At 38.0% G+C, this 19,214-nt stretch overlaps 1 protein-coding gene across 2 annotated transcripts in view; it reads left to right on the top strand.

Annotated features, from left to right (window-relative positions):
* Cow (Proteoglycan Cow) overlaps positions 1–4,489 on the top strand; it is a 316,076-nt gene extending 311,587 nt beyond the window's left edge. For both annotated transcript variants that reach the window (XM_071583767.1, XM_071583768.1), the window contains exon 12: positions 1,868–4,489. In XM_071583767.1, coding sequence (XP_071439868.1) covers positions 1,868–2,007 — 140 coding nt within the window. In that variant the 3' untranslated portion in view covers positions 2,008–4,489. The remainder of the gene's footprint in view (positions 1–1,867) is intronic.
* The last annotated feature ends 14,725 nt before the right edge of the window (positions 4,490–19,214 follow it).

Genomic DNA, 19,214 nt, shown 5'->3' with positions numbered 1-19,214 from the left:
CAGCATATGCTTCAATATTGAAAAGATATTTACCACTCTCAAACGAGACTTTGATATGCTTGAACTTGAATTTTTAGGCTGGATGCCATATTCCATGTCTTTTGAGCTTTGAAGGATTTTTTGAAAGGCATTATTTTCAATCAAAAATCTTGTAGAACAGCATTTTTTTCAATATTGACGAGACATTAATCACTGCTAACAGCGGTCATTACTGCTGGGTATAGATTGTTTTACTTAATCAAAATACAATTTTAATTTTTTATTATACTACCTTGATCTAAAAGTTCCCGGAATAACCACCGTGTGGCGCTCCCATCGTTCCGATTTGAGTTCTGTTTTTTTTTGTTAAATTGGTACATCTGTTGTTGATATTCCCTTGAAATCTTAGTGTCATAACTTGACATTTGCAAAAGTTACGGTCGGTTTTCGGTATGTCCATCAGTGCTTCCTGCGATTTTTCCATTACTTCCTCTCGGCTGCTAAAACGCGTTCCCCGTAATGGTTTTTTAACTCGATTGAACAGAAAGAAGTCACAGGGAGCCAAATCAGGTGAATTCGGTGCTGTTGGATGGTATTTGTTGCATTTTTCGTCAAAAAATTACGAATAATGATAGCACTGTGCGACGGTGCGTTATCATGGTGCAAAATCCACGAGTTTTCTGCCCACATTTCTGGTCTCTTTCGGCGAATTGCTTCACGCAAACGTCTCATAACGCCCAAATAATACTCTTTGTTTACTGTCTGGCCTTCTGGCAAAAATTCATGATGCACTACACCGTTGTAATCCATGAAAACCGTCAGCATTGCCTTCTTTTTTGACTGAAAACGACGTGGTTTTTTTGGTCTCGGCTCATTTGGTGAACGCCATTCACTTGCCTGATGTCTGGATTGCGTGTCGTACTCATAAACCCACGTCTCGTCTCCAGTAATGATCCTTTTGATGAATGTGGGATCGGATTCAGCCTCGCAAATCATGTCTTTTGCGACGTCAACACGGTCTCTTTTTTGCATGAAATTGAGGTCTTTTGGCACCTGCTACTTGCTGCTGCTACACGACGGAAACCCAAATCATTAACCACAATGTCTTGGGCGGATCCATAGGCAATGTTCAAGTCCTCCGCTATTTCTCTGATGGTTAATTTGCGGTTATTGACCAACATTTCTTTTACTTTATCAATTTTTTCACCGACTTTCGATGTCGATGGTCTGCCACTGCGTTCATCATCTTCGATTGACTCACGACCACTTCTGAACCGCTCGTGCCACTGGTAAACGACCGTTTTTTTTAGAGAATTGTTGCCGAAACACTTTTCCAACATTTCCAACGTCCGTGCACCACTAAATCCGTTTTTTACGCAAAATTTAATACAAGTTCGTTGTTGCAAATTTAAATCCATTTCTGAAATTGTAAAAAATCGCCAACACACACAGAGATAGATGTACTCTTGGCTACGTAACTTTTGCAAATGTCAAGTTATGACACTAAGATTTAAAGGGAATATCAACAACAGATGTGCCAATTTAACAAAAAAACAGAACTCAAATCGGAACGATGGGAGCGCCACACGGTGGTTATTCCGGGAACTTTTTGATCAAGGTAGTAAGCTGCAGCACAAAATAATGTTTGAACAATAGGAAAATGTGTAAGTTCTCAGAAAATTGCATCTAGAGATTGAGTTCATCAAAATTTAATATGTTTAACAACTGTGCTCGTTGATCATTATCATCAGCAATTATGGAACGATTTCCAATAAATGTGAACAAAAATATTTCATGATTAAATTTTCAGTGACGGAATCTTTGTTTATGGAAAGAAATTTGACATCTTAATATTACATGTGATGAAATTATGTTGGTCCCTCCACAGAGTCCATAATTGGGAAAGCATCTGGCAGCAGTGCAGACCGAGAAGATGAAAGTGATGATGAGGATTTAGCCAGTGAAGACGATGATGAGTATGAAGATGATGAACTTGAGGGCAGTGCTGATAGACCTCTTGACTTTTGATGGGATCACCAAGTACTTCTAATAGTACCCCTTTGCCCAATTACTCTTGCTTACATGAGATGGTGCACTGAAGAGTCAGTGAACTTTATAGTTTAAAGAAAAAAAATGCTTTTTGCACTTCTATCAGAAGCTAAGATATAGTATTTGTATGTTGTGAGAAAGAAATTCCATGAAAGATTTCAGGGAAGCAACTTTCTCTAAGTTAATTTTTTTCTACTGACTTGTTACACGGCAGAAGAAATTTCTTCCACAAGTATGGAGTGAAACATGAGCAGATAAGGATATCTTAAGGGACTTTGTAGTGGATAATTTTGTAATTCATTGGGCCTATTTTAAGCTTTGATTTTCTCCCCAGTACTTCTAAAACTTTTTTTTCAATAACTGTGCTTAATCTGTAAGAAAGTTAGAACTTTTTGACATAGGAACATGCAATTATTTACTCATGTGATTGCTTCTCTGATGTCATTTCATTGGATCAGTAGATTTTATTGCAATGCTTTATGTCTTGGCACTACAACTTTGTAATAAGGATTTCATGTGTGTGAAACGGAAATCCTGAACATTTACATTTCTATATTTTTATTGTCATTTCAGGAGTATTCATCAACTGCATGGCAGTGTGTAAAAAACATGAAAAAATCTTCCATACTAACATTCCAATGATTTGATGTTTGTAATACACATCCCTCTTATGACTGGTACATGGGAAACATTCCTGATCCTTTTTGAAGTGAATGTTAAACCTAATAAAATTAATATGAATTCAAACAAATTTCTGAGGCAAAATTCACTGTTGGCGAAAAAGGGAACTAACAAATTTGTAGAGCTCACAACTTCATTCTCTCATACATATATAGGTAATTTTTTGTAAATTTTTGGTAACCTTACTAAGGTTTTGATAAATTATCAAAAAGATCTTCTCAGAACAAAGTATTGATATGTGGGTGTATTCATTTTTTTTTTAGACCTACTCAATGATGATTGATTATAACGGTATTTTTTATGTATAAAAGCAATGCAGAAATTCTCTTTTGAGACAAGAGTGCATTCATAAAGAAGTCGACTTAAAATGTTTTCATTGTTTTAAGCTTATAACTTATAAATACATACCTATATGAATATGTATCTCTCAGTAGATGTAATTCAAGACAAAACAAATGCGAGAATATTCTAAGTGAATGGTATTAATACAGCTAAACAAGATCTCATTACTACTGTGTTGTTTGTGGTAATATTAATATGTGCAATTTTATGCATTGGGGAATGAAAAGGCATCCCTATCATTAATCCTGTCGTGCGCTCTGTTTTTATACATTTATTCTCGGTGTGTTGTAGGAACTTAACTTTTATTTTACTCAATTTTTGGATGGATGTCAATAAGAAAGTGGTAGGCCAAAAGTTGACGGTATTCCAATACATAGTTCCATTGTTGTAATTACATGTACTGGTGAAGTGAACAAATGAAAACCTAGATAATAGATAGATCCAGCAAAAAATTGCAAATTTGATAGGCGGCTGCAACATATTTGGTAAGCTCTGATTTTTTCACTGCACTGTCAAAAGCACTTGAAAAAAAAGGAATATAAAAAACTTATTGCATGAAATCCTCAGTGCAGTGTCATGTAAATATTTTTACCCAAAAAATTCTGGAAATGGTGTTAACAAAAAATGTAAATCATGAAAAATTTAATATTTGTTATTAAAGTGTGCACGAAGATAGACAGTGGTTTACAGGGAAAATATTAGAGAATAGTGAGCCTATGATTTTCAAGAGCTTAAAAGATTAAAAATTGATGTGAGCTATTGAATTGATTTGTACTTACTATCAGGCTGCAGATGTTTGTTTAAAATAAATAGAAAAGCATTTGATAGATACCAGTACTGTGCACCTGTAGGTAAAAAGTTAATGGTTTTGATTAACATGAATAACTCCTATGAATATTACAATAGCTGAACAAACCTCTGGCAATAAGTCTTGATTCAGCCACAATTGTCCAGGCTGAAATTGTGTACATGTTGAAAAGTTAATAAATATCACTGTGTCAATTTCTGACGCTTAACATAAAATTACTGATTGAAGCATTTATATTTTGTAATCATCATGGAAACCCTTATTAAGGTGTTTATGCATGTTTCAGCCTGAAAGAAAAAAAAACAAAATTTTGGATTTCCATGTTTTACAGAATAGAAAATGCAGTAATATATGACATCCCAAATTTGCCAGGATATTGCACCTATTGGAAAAATCTCCTAAGGTCATTATTATTATTTGATGAAAACTTTTATTGAGCATAATGACCACTTTCATGAAAGTCAAAATGCAAGCACCACATATACTGTAATATGTGAGTTAATGTTATGGAATGGAAACAGTGGAAAGGGGCTAATTTAAGAAAACTTTTTGTTAAATAAAGATTGGTAACCTCAAATGCTAATATGTATTTGAATGTAAAAAGGTGTGAAATTAAACATGTCCAACTTACTTTCAACCACCCCAATTATTCATCTGTAAATATCTATGCATTTGAATCATAGGCTATCTGCTATTTAGTCTCAACTCTTGTTTCATCATTGCTGGTAATTCTGTAGAATGGAAAAAGTATGAGCCACTCAGCATAGTCTAAGGTTTTTGGTGAGTCTGATGGGAATCAATTTTGGGATCTTAGGAGTGCACATGCCATGAAAAGCATTAATAAACAAAAAGGTTCCTTGAGAGAGCACAGTGGTGGAACCTTAGTATTGGCATAGCAAATATTAAAATGCACATGTTTCCATAGACAGCAGATTTTATAGTCTTCATTGAAGCACTAAGGATTCCTTAAAAACCAGTCAGTTAATGAAGTGTTCATATTCCAGTTTGGCAATCAGTATTATTCCAAGTACATGCATAGTCTTTTTTGCTCTTGACCATGTGATAGAAACTAATTCACCAACTGATTCTGTTAAAAATGTATAGGAGTATACTAACCTCTCAGCCAGCACACAAGATAGAATACTTAATTGTGACCATGAAATTACACCCATAAGATGATCATATATGAATTAAGACACACATATTAGATGTTAGCTTATCTGTAGGAATAATTGTATGAATTAATTCATTGAAAAAATTTAGTGTGTAACAGGTACAGCTTCATGATTCAATGCTTGAGATGGCAAGAAACCATGTAAAACTGCTACTGTTGAGGTATCCATATTAGTATGAACTAAATCCCAATTGACATTGGCCTTGGCGAATAAGCAATTGAAGAGCCCTATTCATCCCAGCCCTATCCATATTCAATTAATCAATATTTATATATATATTGATGAGGATTAGGTAATACCAGTATGGCAATAAACAAAGTCACTAAGAATGACCTGGAGATTTATTAACATATCAGTTATCTGTAAGGAAAGGAATTCAGTTGTATCAGAGAAAACTACAGTTTCATCTAAATAGAAGAAAAAAGGAATTCACCAATGTAAGTAAGTGCCATTACAATGTGGTGGAAGTACAATGCTTTAACGCAAACAAACAAAAATTACCTTTATACCATTATATTTAGCACATATATGGAACATACACCAATTCAACAACTGATAAAATATTAGTGACTCTACTAAGGAAACGATCATGCAGAAAATAATAAAGATTTTAGACAAGCACTGGCTATGAATCAAGCAGCATGACTTACTGCTAATTAAACACTTCATACTGGGAAGGATGGCATAAAAATGTATTCAATATTTTTAGGTATACTATTCATAAGATATCCATTATTAAATTACCATTAAAGGTATAGTTGTCTTTGTTGACAGGTTCTTCGATATTAAAATCCTTCCACATCCCCTCAACATTCTTTCTGTTACCACTAAATGCCAATTCTATTAATTTCATTATTGATATTGTCATACACCAGCAATGCATTACATTTAGTAATGGTCCCAAAAGTTACTGAACCTGGAAATAATTAAAATAAACCCTATGCCTTATTAAAAATAACACTTCCAACTAAAATCAATACCTGTTGCATGCTTTACATATATGTAGTTTGTAATGAAACCTCTTGTCCCAAAAGAAATTGTGGTACTGTAACAAAACCAATTTCACTCCCATTCATGCTTGCGGTCCTCAAAATAAACCAAAATAGTAAATAAAAAAAGATATTGAAAATCTCACTATTGAGTGACTTGAGCGTACATCATGCCAACATTTCTCTGTAAGGATAATTAATAAATGTTGGTGTTGCTTCATATGCAGTCATTTTTATGAATTTTCCTCAGTTATCACCAAGGGGTGCATATTTTAAGTTAATTTTTTTTCTTCAAATGAGCCTTACTTTAATGGATCAGTTTGTCAAAGGGAAACCACCTTGGCCAGACAGCAAATGATCAGGTTCTTATGACATTTTGCTGGTGTTCCTTTTAATCTAACAACAACAAATATTCCTAATTGTAAATAGCAGTTAAGTAATTTTGCTTCTCTAATTCTGCTATTTTCGGAAATAGAAATTATTCCACAGGAGGGGAAGGGGAATTACTTTTCCCTGTTTTTTGACAGTATTGAGGAGTAAAATCATTTCCATGTCACTTATGAGAAAGGGATATTTAGAACAAACAATCACAACAGAACATACATGCATGGTTTGGCCTTCATCTCCATCATAATAGGTATACAAATTTCCACCTATGGATGGGTAAATCCTGGTCATGGAAGCAGACTGTAAGTATTGTGGATCAAATGTAGGTGGGCAAGAAGGGCAATGAAGTGGACTTCCTTGTGATATTTATGGATTCCACAGAGGAAAAAATGCCTAGTTTCACTCCATGTCTGTCAGTAATCCTACTGGTGCTTTCCTTTGTCCATTATTCATTGTTACCAAAGTTAATAACTAAATAGGGAAAGGTAGATGTGATCCCCTTACTTCTCAGCCAGACTTTTGCAGCAATCGTTTCCACCCTTTTTCATGTCCACAGGAAGAAGACTTTTGCAGATAAGCCTACTCAGGTACTTTCGTCCTAAGGTATATGCTAATGTTGGAATCTAACACACTATTAATGGCAGGTAGTTCAGAAATGACTGATACAATGAGAAATTTTGAACATTGCCAAGCTTGCATTGCCACGAAATTGTATGCAAAATTGTCTCGTGTTTTCTTTTGGCTTGATTGCATATTCCCACCTCGCTTTCAAGGCTCAAGGATTGCTACTACAAAAATGATTTCTTGAGGTAGGTAGTAAGATAACACCCAAAATCTTGATATAGTAAAGCTTCAGAACTTCAGCTGAAGAAAGTCAGAAGACACTGCTTCAGAAAGTTCTACTGACTTACATACATATATCATGTCTCAAAGCTGAGTGAGTAGATAAGTTAATTTGCATTTTTATTTTAAATATTTTAGATTTTTTTTAAAACCAGATTCACCTCTGTAACATTGGTTTTCCAATGACAGTTTATTTAGGGTGCAGACACATAAATTCCTTGCTTGAAAGCATTTTGCATTTGAAAAAAAGGAAGTTATGTTGCCGCACCCTGTACTTAAAGATTATCTCTAAATGCTGCATTCAGTTAATTTTATGGTTAAACATAGCAGTATTGGTTAATAGTAATAAATAGTAGTCTACCATTTATGATATCATTTTCCTACCCCTATCTCCCTTGCCTAATGTCCTTCTGTGGGTTCTGCTTTGCAATGAGTTTACAATGAAGACCTCAAAAGTCTTGCCTATCCTGCTGCTAGGCACAACACAGCCAAGTGGGCCAAGTCTCACAGTTGCCAGGACTCATAATCTTTGTGTTTGTCCTAATCCAGGACACCTAAAAGTTGCCCAGTAACTCTGCTATGTTCCAATCCACCACAAGGTAATGGGATAAATAATTGAGATGATTACCCATTATCTCCCTCAATAGTGTTTTCAATGTGACTCTGTTATTACCATGATAGATAATCTAAGTAATCAACTGTAAGTTTGCTTCAATAGGTGAGGATAGAGATCACACCTAATACCAATCCCAATGTCTTATGTAGTTTACAGACCAGGGTATGGCGACCAATTCCTTTCCTTGGGCCACCTGTGGTTTCCCAGAAAGATATGGCACCCAAAAAAAAAAATATGCAGCTGGGGTAAAGCTGAGGGAGCCCAGAAATGCACCTAGAATTCAACCCAGGACCCCTAAAAGTTGCCCAGTAACTCTGCTATGTTCCCCTGAGATTGGTTACTTGATTTTAACAGCATGACATACTTCACTGCTGGCATGCCTTGATGTATGGCATACACATTTGGAAAGTCCAAAGAACTATTTACAGTCATATTAAGGAGCGCATGGTTTGCCACAGACCTATCTTGTAATCTTTGTAAGTACCAAAACAACTTTCTTAGAAGGTTACAGATGATAACCTGGAATGTGGACCTCAATTTTCACTAATATGAAAACATTTTTAGAGTTAAAAAAAAAGTTTCCCTCATGAACAAATGAAGCACAATCGATATATTTTGTCATCTTTGCCTTGCTTCCTACATAGTCGCCAGCCCTCTCTCACCCTTTCCCAACCTGATTAAAACTTACCCATATACATTTTCCCCTTAATGACCTCATCTCATAATGATCAACCCAACAGAACAGTCCTCCACGGTTACCACCTTACCTTCCCCAACCATTCAACTAAGCCATGAACCCCAACTTCCCTTTATCCATGCTTCCTTATCCTCTATATTTTCACCCCTTCTTGACATTTAAATCATCCTCTAACGAGATAGAACACTAAGTGTCAGGTTTTTCAGGGTCCTCCTTTTTCCTTCACTCTATTTTGAGTTCCATAAATATTATGTTTTCTTCTCTTGCATGATTGATTGGTAGTTTGGAAAGATTGTAGCGCTATCCCAAGCAAGGGAGCAATCATTTTATTGCTAAGTTTAATGCTCACATGGGACCACTGATCCAGGTAGACATATATGTAGATCCCTCTGGATTCTACATTATATTAAATGAATTGGCAACAATAAACAATTAGCATCATTGATATGGCCAATATGAAAGACAAGACAAAATCTGAGCTAAAATAGCTCAGATTTTAAATGAATGGTGTCTTCTTAACTTCCTGAAACCCAATTTAAGTAAGTCCAGCCTCATTTATTTCACTCTTAAAAACAAAGTTTCCACTGCAATCTCAGTAGATGTAGGAGGTGTAAGCATTCCCCAAAATTCCAGTGCCTAATTCCTGGTAGTTATCCTGCATATCCAAACAAACAAAGTTATCCAAAACAAACATTCTTCTCATAATTGAAATTTATAATAAACAACTTTCACCGGAATTTATTCAATTTCCCTTTTGATTGAATACTTTTTTCACCCAAACTGTAAATGAACATTCTACAAATTTGAATGACAATTAATTTTATTAAGATAATTGACAAATTTGTAAAGTGAAGGAAAGAATGAAAATGCTATTCAGATTGGTAAATTTTAAAGAACTCTATGAAAGATCTATTTGTAATTCGGAGGTTACAAATGAATTGATATCATTTTTAAATTACAAGAGGCTGTGAACTGCCAAGAGTCCGGAGCAGGAAAGAGGTTGTCCATACAATATCCAGTAATCCTAATAATAATAAAAATGCATTTATTTGTCTTGAGATGTTGCATATTTATACATACAGCAATATACGACTCTTCAGATATAAATTTCACAATTTTAGAAGAAATACAATATATATATGTAGACAGAGTGATTCCGTCGAAATATCAAGAAATAACGTGTGAGCGTTCTTCTTTTTTTGTGTTTCTATATTGTGTGTTACTGTGTATTGTACTATTTGGCACTTCAATGTTACGTCTACGAAAGCATATATATTTACATATATATATGTGTGTATATATATATATATATATATTATATATATATATATATATATATATATATATATATATATATATATATTTATATATATATATATGTATATTATATATATATATATATATATGTATATTTTATATATATATATATATACACCAATACACTAGTATATTTGTACATTAATTGGTTAAGCCAAACTTGATGCATAGTGGCCATTCCAGAGATTCATTTAGAGAATAGAACATATTATTTTTTAATAGGTTGAACAGCTTTTTCTTGAAAATATGAACTCTTGTTTCATATTTGATTTCATGGGGAAGTTTAATGAATAACCCTAAGCCCCGTGTTTTGGGCCCATGAGCAGTATTGTGTGTTTTGACAAATGGCTGGTGCAGCCATTGGCATGGTGGCTGGTAAAATGAAATTAATGGCATTACTTATAACAATGGTTCCCAAACTATGTGTGGCGGCTCAACCCTTGGATCATCGTTGAGCGCCATTGCGAACGCGCCTTCGCCGGCAAGTGTTTTGGCTTCCGGCGTTCGCCACCAGGGTCCGCCGCCAGGGGGCAACCACGCCGCCAGAGCCACGCCGCCGTAGCCACTCACACCCTCTCTCTCTCTGACTGGCTCTGGACCGTCACGCGCGCCGCCATCGTGGTCAACCCAAGGACGCTGCTTCCTGGTGAAGGATTCTCTCCTGGCTTCGCCACCGCACGGCCGAATATGTACTGAATAATTACTGTTCAATCGCCTCATCAAGGTTTTAATTTTCTGAGCACAATAAACTTTGTTAATTGTTAGGAGGTGTCATTATTTCCACCACGATACCTCCTTCAATAGTGGTGACCCCGACGTGATTCATTTCGCCCTACGTGCTTAGCCATGCCCTGACCACGCCGTTTTGGTCGAGCCCGAATATCTGTACATCTGCCTCGCTATGTGATTAGGCGATTCCTTGAGCGAGAAGAGATGGGCGACAGGAAGCCATCCCAAGTTCTCCGCCATCTTAAGGACTTGGCAGGCTCGTCGATGCCTGACGAGTTCATGCGGTCGCTGTGGCTCACCCGGCTACCCACGCCTCTCCACGCCATCTTAGCAGCTCAAGATGGCGTCGACCTAGAAGCCGTGGCTTCCCTCGCCGACAGAATTAGTGAGGTGATACCCCGGGAACGAGTGCCCGCCCCTACCCACGCTCAGGTAAGCGAGGTGAGTTCCGACCCGCCATCTTGTTCCGGTGGATGCTCGGGCATGTTGGCCTCCCTCCTGAGCCGAATGGACGACCTCACCCGGCAAGTTGCGGCTCTTTCGGTGGCGCGGCACCCTCGGGAGGAACGCTCCCGTTTCCGAGGCCATTCCCGTTCCCGCAGCCAATCTCGCGGCTCTGAAGACGGACCATCAGGGCGCCGTACGACACCACAACGCTGCTGGTATCACCGGAAGTTTGGTGCCGACGCGCGGCACTGCACCCAGCCGTGCTCATTCCAGGTGCCGGAAAACACCGCGGGCGCTCGGTAGACGCGGCCGCCGACCTTAGCCCTACAGCAAGCCGCCTCTTCCGCCAGCTCTCCCTCATGGCCGGCGCGGAGCATTTCAGGACGACAGCATACCATCCTGAGGCGAACGGGATGGTAGAACGGTCCCATCGACAGCTTAAGGCCGCCATCCGTTGCCACGGGACCACTCAGTGGGTGGACGTACTTCCTGCCATCCTCCTGGGATTCCGCGCCTCCTGGAAGGAAGACCTAGATGCCTCCACTGCAGAGTTAGTGTATGGGGAGCCTCTCCGCCTTCCCGGAGAATTCCTCTCACCAACCTCTCCATCGCAGCCAGCTGACACCGCCTTCATGTCCCAGTTGCGCGAGCATTTCCGGGAGTTGAGCCCTCGCCCCGCTGCCCACCACGGTTCCCGTCAGGTCTTCATCTTCAAAGACTTGCCGACGGCGTCCCACGTCTTCGTCCGGCACGGCCCCCCGCGGGGTTCTCTTCAGCTGCCGTATGACGGGCCGTTTAAAGTTTTAGAACGGAATGATAAGGCGTACAAAGTCCGCTTACCAAACCGTGATGTGTTCATTTCTCTCGACAGACTCAAACCTGCCTTTACGGTATCCAACCTACCAATTTATAACCACCAGGCAGCCCTACCGCTTCACCGCACCGCGCCACAGCTGGAGGCAGCAGAATCGGACGAAAGACGGCCTGCCGCCTTCACATCGCGCCCAGCTACGCTGCCTGCACCGCCAGACCCTCAGCCCCCAGGTGCTGCACTGTGCACACAGCACAGCGAACGGACAACCCGATCTGGGAGACGCGTGCGCTTTCCGTCGCATCTTGAAGAATTTCAACTATAATTTTCTCTTTTTCTTTCATTGTCTTGACTTCATTACCTAACCTGTCAAGCTTCCACCACCCCTACACCCTCCTTCCTTGCCCGCTCACCCGTTATCACCTCCTGTTTCCACAATTTTTCCAATGTCTACTAACTACCAGGGACTATAAAACAACCAAGGGGGTGGTGTGGCGGCTCAACCCTTGGATCATCGTTGAGCGCCATTGCGAACGCGCCTTCGCCGGCAAGTGTTTTGGCTTCCGGCGTTCGCCACCAGGGTCCGCCGCCAGGGGGCAACCACGCCGCCAGAGCCACGCCGCCGTAGCCACTCACACCCTCTCTCTCTCTGACTGGCTCTGGACCGTCACGCGCGCCGCCATCGTGGTCAACCCAAGGACGCTGCTTCCTGGTGAAGGATTCTCTCCTGGCTTCGCCACCGCACGGCCGAATATGTACTGAATAATTACTGTTCAATCGCCTCATCAAGGTTTTAATTTTCTGAGCACAATAAACTTTGTTAATTGTTAGGAGGTGTCATTATTTCCACCACGATACCTCCTTCACTATGACCTCTGATGATACCTAAAGCATAATTCATAAGCGATCATCACATAGTTTTTTTTAGGAAATTTATCAATAATACAGTCCCTCAGGATGCTTAACAAGCCCTCATCTATTTTAAGTCCAAGGAATGCTTCATTAAGTAATGTCTTTTTCTTAGAAAAATAGTTACTATTCATGAGTATATAATGGAATAGGGCTCACCAACCCTCAGGTAATGTCCAACTTGGCCCCAAACAAAATTTTCGGGCATTAATGATTTATTGTGTAAGTGAAGGAAAAATACATAAATATACAAGCATCATATTTTCATTTTGCCTCTCATCAAAGTTAAAAATTTGAAAAAAATGTTTTAAGTGATAGATTCTTTAATGAGGAAGCACTATCAGTTCCATGACTAACCAATCCCACAAACAAATTCATTCGTCTGCACCCCATTACAAAGTGTACAATAAAGCATCCTAGAAATATTTGGGTGGTGAAGATTAGTATTTTCACTGGAAATAAATTTCTGCAATAAGGAGGAAAGTTGCTATTTCCTTCACTGATAGATATTAATCTCATTTCTAGGTTGAAACTTCATTGTAGAGTATCTATTGCCAACCCAAAATTACTTACCTCCTGATACCTACTACATTTAGCCAACCTTTACCAGTGTAGCTGTATATAAATATTGCATTTCACCTTACTATGGGCAACATCAATGTACACCACATTGGTATTCACTTCTGAGAGATGCAGTGTTATTCTTTTAATGCAAATCTTATTTCACTGGAAGCAAACATCCTGAAGTCAAGAGCATCAGGTGTATGACTGCAGGTAATCGCTCTCTCCATTTACAAATCCACTGTAAGGAAGATCTTGTCACTGGGAAAGGACCTCCAAAGGTATCTAATAAAAATTAACAGAATCCAATCTATATCACTTATGTTTACATTAGTATGTTTTAGCACATGTTTTCTCATAAACATGTACATTAATTTTTATTTCAATGTAATAATCAATGCCAAGTGGTTTACAAGAGGTAGAGTTTGGATGTGGTACATGATTACCTTCACACCAGGGACATCTCTGGAAAACCCCCACAAACCTCAGACTACATAATTTATTGTTACCAGATACTCACGCAAAATTGTACGTGGCGGAGGAAGAACCCCTGCCGCTCACCACCTCCAAAAATGTGTGAGGCTCTCTAGTGAATCCTAATCAACACATCAAACCAAACTCCAGATCAATAGCTGAGATTTAGCAGAAATATTTTTAAAAAAACATTAATGTGCCCCTCCTATTGAAAACGCAACCTGACATTGGGATCTACAATAAGTCCCTCTTCAATTCTGCATACTTCTTCCCTTCCTCATTCCATCTAATATGCCTATCCTATTTTTCCTCTTCCTCATTTGTCTAACTATCTCCCCTCTATCATAGTCTTCAACATCCCTTGTCAATCAAAATGCTTTTTATCCAAGTTTCTGGTCTCCTTATGATTTCTCCTGACAATTGCTTCTCCTCCCCATCATTCCCAGCAATTACTCATTTGTTTTGCTTTCTGTCCATTTCATCTTTTCCATCCTTCTCCAAATCCACATTTCAAAAGCCTTGAATGTATACCTATCATCCTGCTTAAAATATTATGTTTCCATGCTGTGCATCACTGTGCTCCTATCAAAGTTTTAACGAGTCTTTTCTTAACACTCCTGTCGTCAATTCTCTCCTCCTAGTGAAAGCTCCTTGCCTAATGCAATTCTTCTCCTTATGTCCCCACTACTTTGACCATTGTGGTCCAAAACACTTCCAAGATATGTCAGTTTTTCCACCTGCTCTAGTTTTTGGCCTCCAATTTTAAAACATAACTTAGCCTATCTCATTCTTGAAAACTGCATGACTTTCGTTTTATTTAAATTTATTCCAATCCCATACCTATTGCATTGAATTTCAATTGTACTCAGTGATGCTTGCAATCCCTTGGCTGACGGGCAAACTAAAGCCTGATCATTGGCATCACATCTAACTGGTTTTATGAATTCCTTGCTGACCTTCATTCCTATCTCCAGTTCTTCCCATACCTCTTTAATCATTTCCTCTACTTATGCATTGCACAGTACAGGTGAGAATGGACAACACTACTCCTCTTTCTCCCTTTCTTCATACTACCCATTCAGACTCTGCACCCCCCAGTCACATATGAGCAGTCTGAAACATGTATAGGTTGCAGATTAGTCTTGTATCCCCCTAATCTGTTCCTGTTTTCTGAAATATATTCGTTAGTTTTCCCAGTTTACTCTATCAAATGCCTTTTCAAAATCTATGAAACAGGCAAATACCTCCTAATTGTATTCTATATCCCTCTCTATCAGTGACCTCATTACTGCTATGGTAACACTCTGCCTCTCTCTTTTGTGAGCCCACATGATAATCCCCTTAGTAATCATTTGTCCTACTCTCCATTCTCTCACTGATGGTCCTTTGAACCACTTTAGCTACCTGAAAAATAGAAGTTATTGTTCTGTAGCCCTAATATATGACCTTTCCCTTCTTTGGAATAGAAATTACAAATTGCACTGCAAGGAATAAATGGTCATGTATATCGGGCAAACTGGGAGAAAGTTCAAAGAATGGATTTAGGAACATAAGTTTTGCATCTAGAGGAATGATTCATTTTCTATGTTTGCCAAACATCTACGGGAAAACCGACACACTAGTGATTTCATCCCTCAGATTTTACATTTTGAAAGCAAAGGGGTCAGGCTAGACATTCCTGTAGTGGGAGATTCTTAAAAACTGTGGTGGAAAGAACCCATTTGCGAATGAAATTGCTTATTCCTCCCACCATGCGCATTTAATCATTTTTCAGTTCTTAGAACAGTTGGCAAGCTCTTCCTATGGTTTATCAACAATCTATTTGCTGAAACTCATAAGGGTTTGAGATTGTTCATGTGAACTGTTCAGCAATCAATCAATTGCATGTCCTGAAATTAAGGACCAAAAATATTTTACTAGCAGTTCATTGTTAACTTTTGAAGAATATTTATTACTTGCAAGCATTTTACCAAATTATTTGTGCAATACTACCCTGGAATTTGAGGATTGATTTCTTAATCCACTACTTTCCCTAAGCTGAATTCTCTCAGAAACCCATGAGATTTTCTATTAACATATCAGTGGTAATAATATCAACTTTATTTCACCCTGCCACCCTCTATTCAATATTTATGGCAGTAGTATTGCAGTGATACCCCGCTTGATGCACCCCTGACCTTGTAGGAAGTTGTGTTCAACTTGCCCCACCTATAAAGGGAGGGAAAATTTTTACTTAGCTGCTCCTAAATAGTTTTAGGAATTTCCATCCTTTCAATAATGATTATGGCTAGCAAGAGAAGCTCAATTGTTGGCTATTGGACTTTTTCCCAAATTCATCCTGTCATAGAATTTATTAAAATTCTAAGCAATAATTTCTAAAACTAATTTCAAAATTGATAATAGGGTGAGGTGTGTGAATGCCAAAAGAATTTGAGAACAAAATCTTTTTGGGAATTATAGTATTGATTTTATGCACAATCTTTGCAATGCACACCAAAATTCATGAGCAAAAAAAATTTCACTTAAAGTGAAAATGCAGAGTAAGTGGTTCATGAATGATAGCATCAAAACTGACAACTGCGAAGTTTTGAATTACAAGAAAGAATAAAAATTTATGAAAAGTTAACAATTTTGTTTGAGATAAAAAGTTGGATTGATACAGAAGTGTCTGTATGGATCAAAAAGTGATGATTTGGATGAGGTTCTGATTCTAGAACTATAACAAATGTGGGCATATAATTCTCAAATTTCTTGCCTTGCTATAATGGCAAAGACTGAAACTTTAATTATCAGGTTGGAAATTGATTTGAAGTCTATTTCTGGAAGGTTGGATCAACTAGAAGTGAGGAATGGATTAATACTTAAGTGTGCTTTTGGCAAGCCAGAGAATCTCATGATACAACTATTAGGAGTAGACCAACTATCACGTTTTACCTTGGTTGAATTTCTGAAAGACATTTCAGCTGAGTAGTATTTAATGAGACCAACCATTTTTTATTGTTTCCCAGAAAAGACCATAAGTGTTTAAAATGAGCAGGTTTTTGGTGAAAGCATTGATGAAGAGTCAAATATGAAGTCTGTCTAAAAAGAACCCATTCTTCAGGCAGGAAAAAATATTTTGCATCTGATATGTAATTGCACTAATCTTCTTCAAAGTAGGTTCCTTGCACTCCCACAAACTTAGCCCATTGACCCTTCAACTTCTGGAAACAGTTCTAGAAGGTATCCTATAAAATGGCCTGCAGCTCTGCCATTGTATTCCGCATTAACTTCTCTCTATTCTCAAATGTGGAGATTCTTTAACTTCAAGGGCAACCAGAAGTTGGAAGGAGCTTTTTTTCTAAGTGCAATTTACTTGGTGGACCACTGTAATGTCACTTTTTTCCATGTAAGCTGGGATGCAGTGTGAAGAGTGAGCTGGAGCATTGCACTAGTACAATTGGCAGATTTTTGCCTTCCAGAGTATCTAGTCTTCTGCAATAAACAGTATCATGGAGATACAATAGAACTCCTTGATATTATTCCTTTGTAGCTGTTTGCTCTTCTGTAGCATATTTGTAATGCACCACACTATGGTTGTCAAAGAAAGACAGCATCGTCTTGACTTTGCTCCCCGCCAGTCACACTTTTCAGACCTTGGTGATGAGGAATGCTTCCACTGTGATGACTGTGCTTTGTTTCCAGGTAAAACTTACACATGAATGATCTCTCTCCCGTTTTCACGGTGTTGAAAAACAGAATTGATGTTGGCAGTATCCAATATGACCAAGGTTAAGTCAATATGGGATTGTTGTATTTCCTGCATTAGAGCTTGAGCACGAATTTTACATCTACTTTGCAAGTGACCAAAAATAGCCTTCCAAGTTCTGCAAAATAGCATAGGAGAAATATTTGGTAAAGACTCGACAGCAGCATTTAGCGGAGTCATCCACTGATATGCATCAAAATGCATAAATTTCAAACTATAGAAATCATTCCCCTTGACCTTGGCTCGTTAGTAGTAAAAACTTCAGTTTTGAGAGTAATAAATGTGTTTTGATGAATTCATGCATTATATCCCAACTAACATAAAACAGCATAGTTTCAAAGTAAATGAGATTAGGGGTAACAATGTCAGAGCGTAAAAATCATTCGCCTTGACTGGGACTCGAACCCAGATCCCTCAATATCCGGTCGAGTGCTTTAGCCACTTAAGCTACCGAGGCGTCCTCTTAAACTCTGAAATTTTGGGGCTTTTAAAGGAACAAGATGTTATGACGAAATACCGTACATACAATGTCACATGCATTCGTAGTCGTGCGCGAGGCGCCACTGTCCACGAGGTTAAAGCCAACTTTAAACACTTATGGTGTTTTGCCTTTGACAAATTCCAAAGAAACTGCGGGAGATGCCGCAACAGTAACTTTTAACGGAGTCATCCGCTAATGTGCACTTCAATGCAACAATTTTTTTTTTTTTTACGCTCTGACATTGTTGCATTGAAATGCACATTAGCGGATGTCTCCGTTAAAAGTTACTGTTGCGGCATCTCCCGCAGTTTCTTTGGAGATTAGGGGTATTAAAAACGAAAATAAACTACTAATTTTTTGAGAACGCATTAATTCACCAATGCCTGTGAAACCAAAAAATAACAATAATTAATGAGTTAAATGAAATCCCAATAACAATGAAAGACCCGATACTTGTTCAGTGGTTAATTTGTTTAGTAACTAGTGTCCTTACTTCATAAAAACTCTTATGGAATAATTAAGATGGAAATTTGTAAATCCAGACTAAGCCCCAAACAATTAACCTTAAAAATCGCGAAATAATTAAACAAAAATAGCATTAAATTTATATACAATGCCTTGGGCAGTACTAAAACCGGATAAAAAGTTGGTGCGGCATCTTTAAGGATTTCCAAGTGTTTCTTGTGCTCGGTGAACAGATTCATTGCAAAAGAGGGCAATAACATCGTTAACCAGAATTTCTGTTCTTCAGCATTAAGCCAAAAAAATCTTTTGACTGACACGTTCCGGGGGTTCTTCATAAATCCTTTCAACATGCAATTCTACAGAAAATCGCAATATTGTAAACGTAGAAAATCCAAGTCGACATGAATTTTAAGATCATGTTTATATTTAACAACACTGGTTCATTATGAAGGTAAGCACGAGTTCTTTCATTCAAAGAAGAAATATTTCATCACATCATATAAATATAATAGTCAATATGCACAATGAAATTAGCTAAACCTCGTTTCTCTAGTTTAAACCAGTTAATATGGATGTAAAATATTACTAGGAAGAAGATACAACGGAAAAAGCTTCAGTGTCAAACAAAATTCCTAGAAGACTAGCACAGTACAGCTGGAAGTTCAGTAGCGAGACCAAGCATTTTGATTATTTCCTAGTAAACCTA

The sequence above is a fragment of the Hetaerina americana genome, unplaced genomic scaffold (assembly GCF_022747635.1).
Source record: "Hetaerina americana unplaced genomic scaffold, ioHetAmer1.1.p SCAF_15, whole genome shotgun sequence".
In the NCBI taxonomy this organism is placed as follows: Eukaryota; Metazoa; Arthropoda; class Insecta; order Odonata; family Calopterygidae; genus Hetaerina; species Hetaerina americana.
Note: the sequence above shows the minus strand (reverse complement) of the source record. Positions and strands in the feature narration are given on the sequence as shown.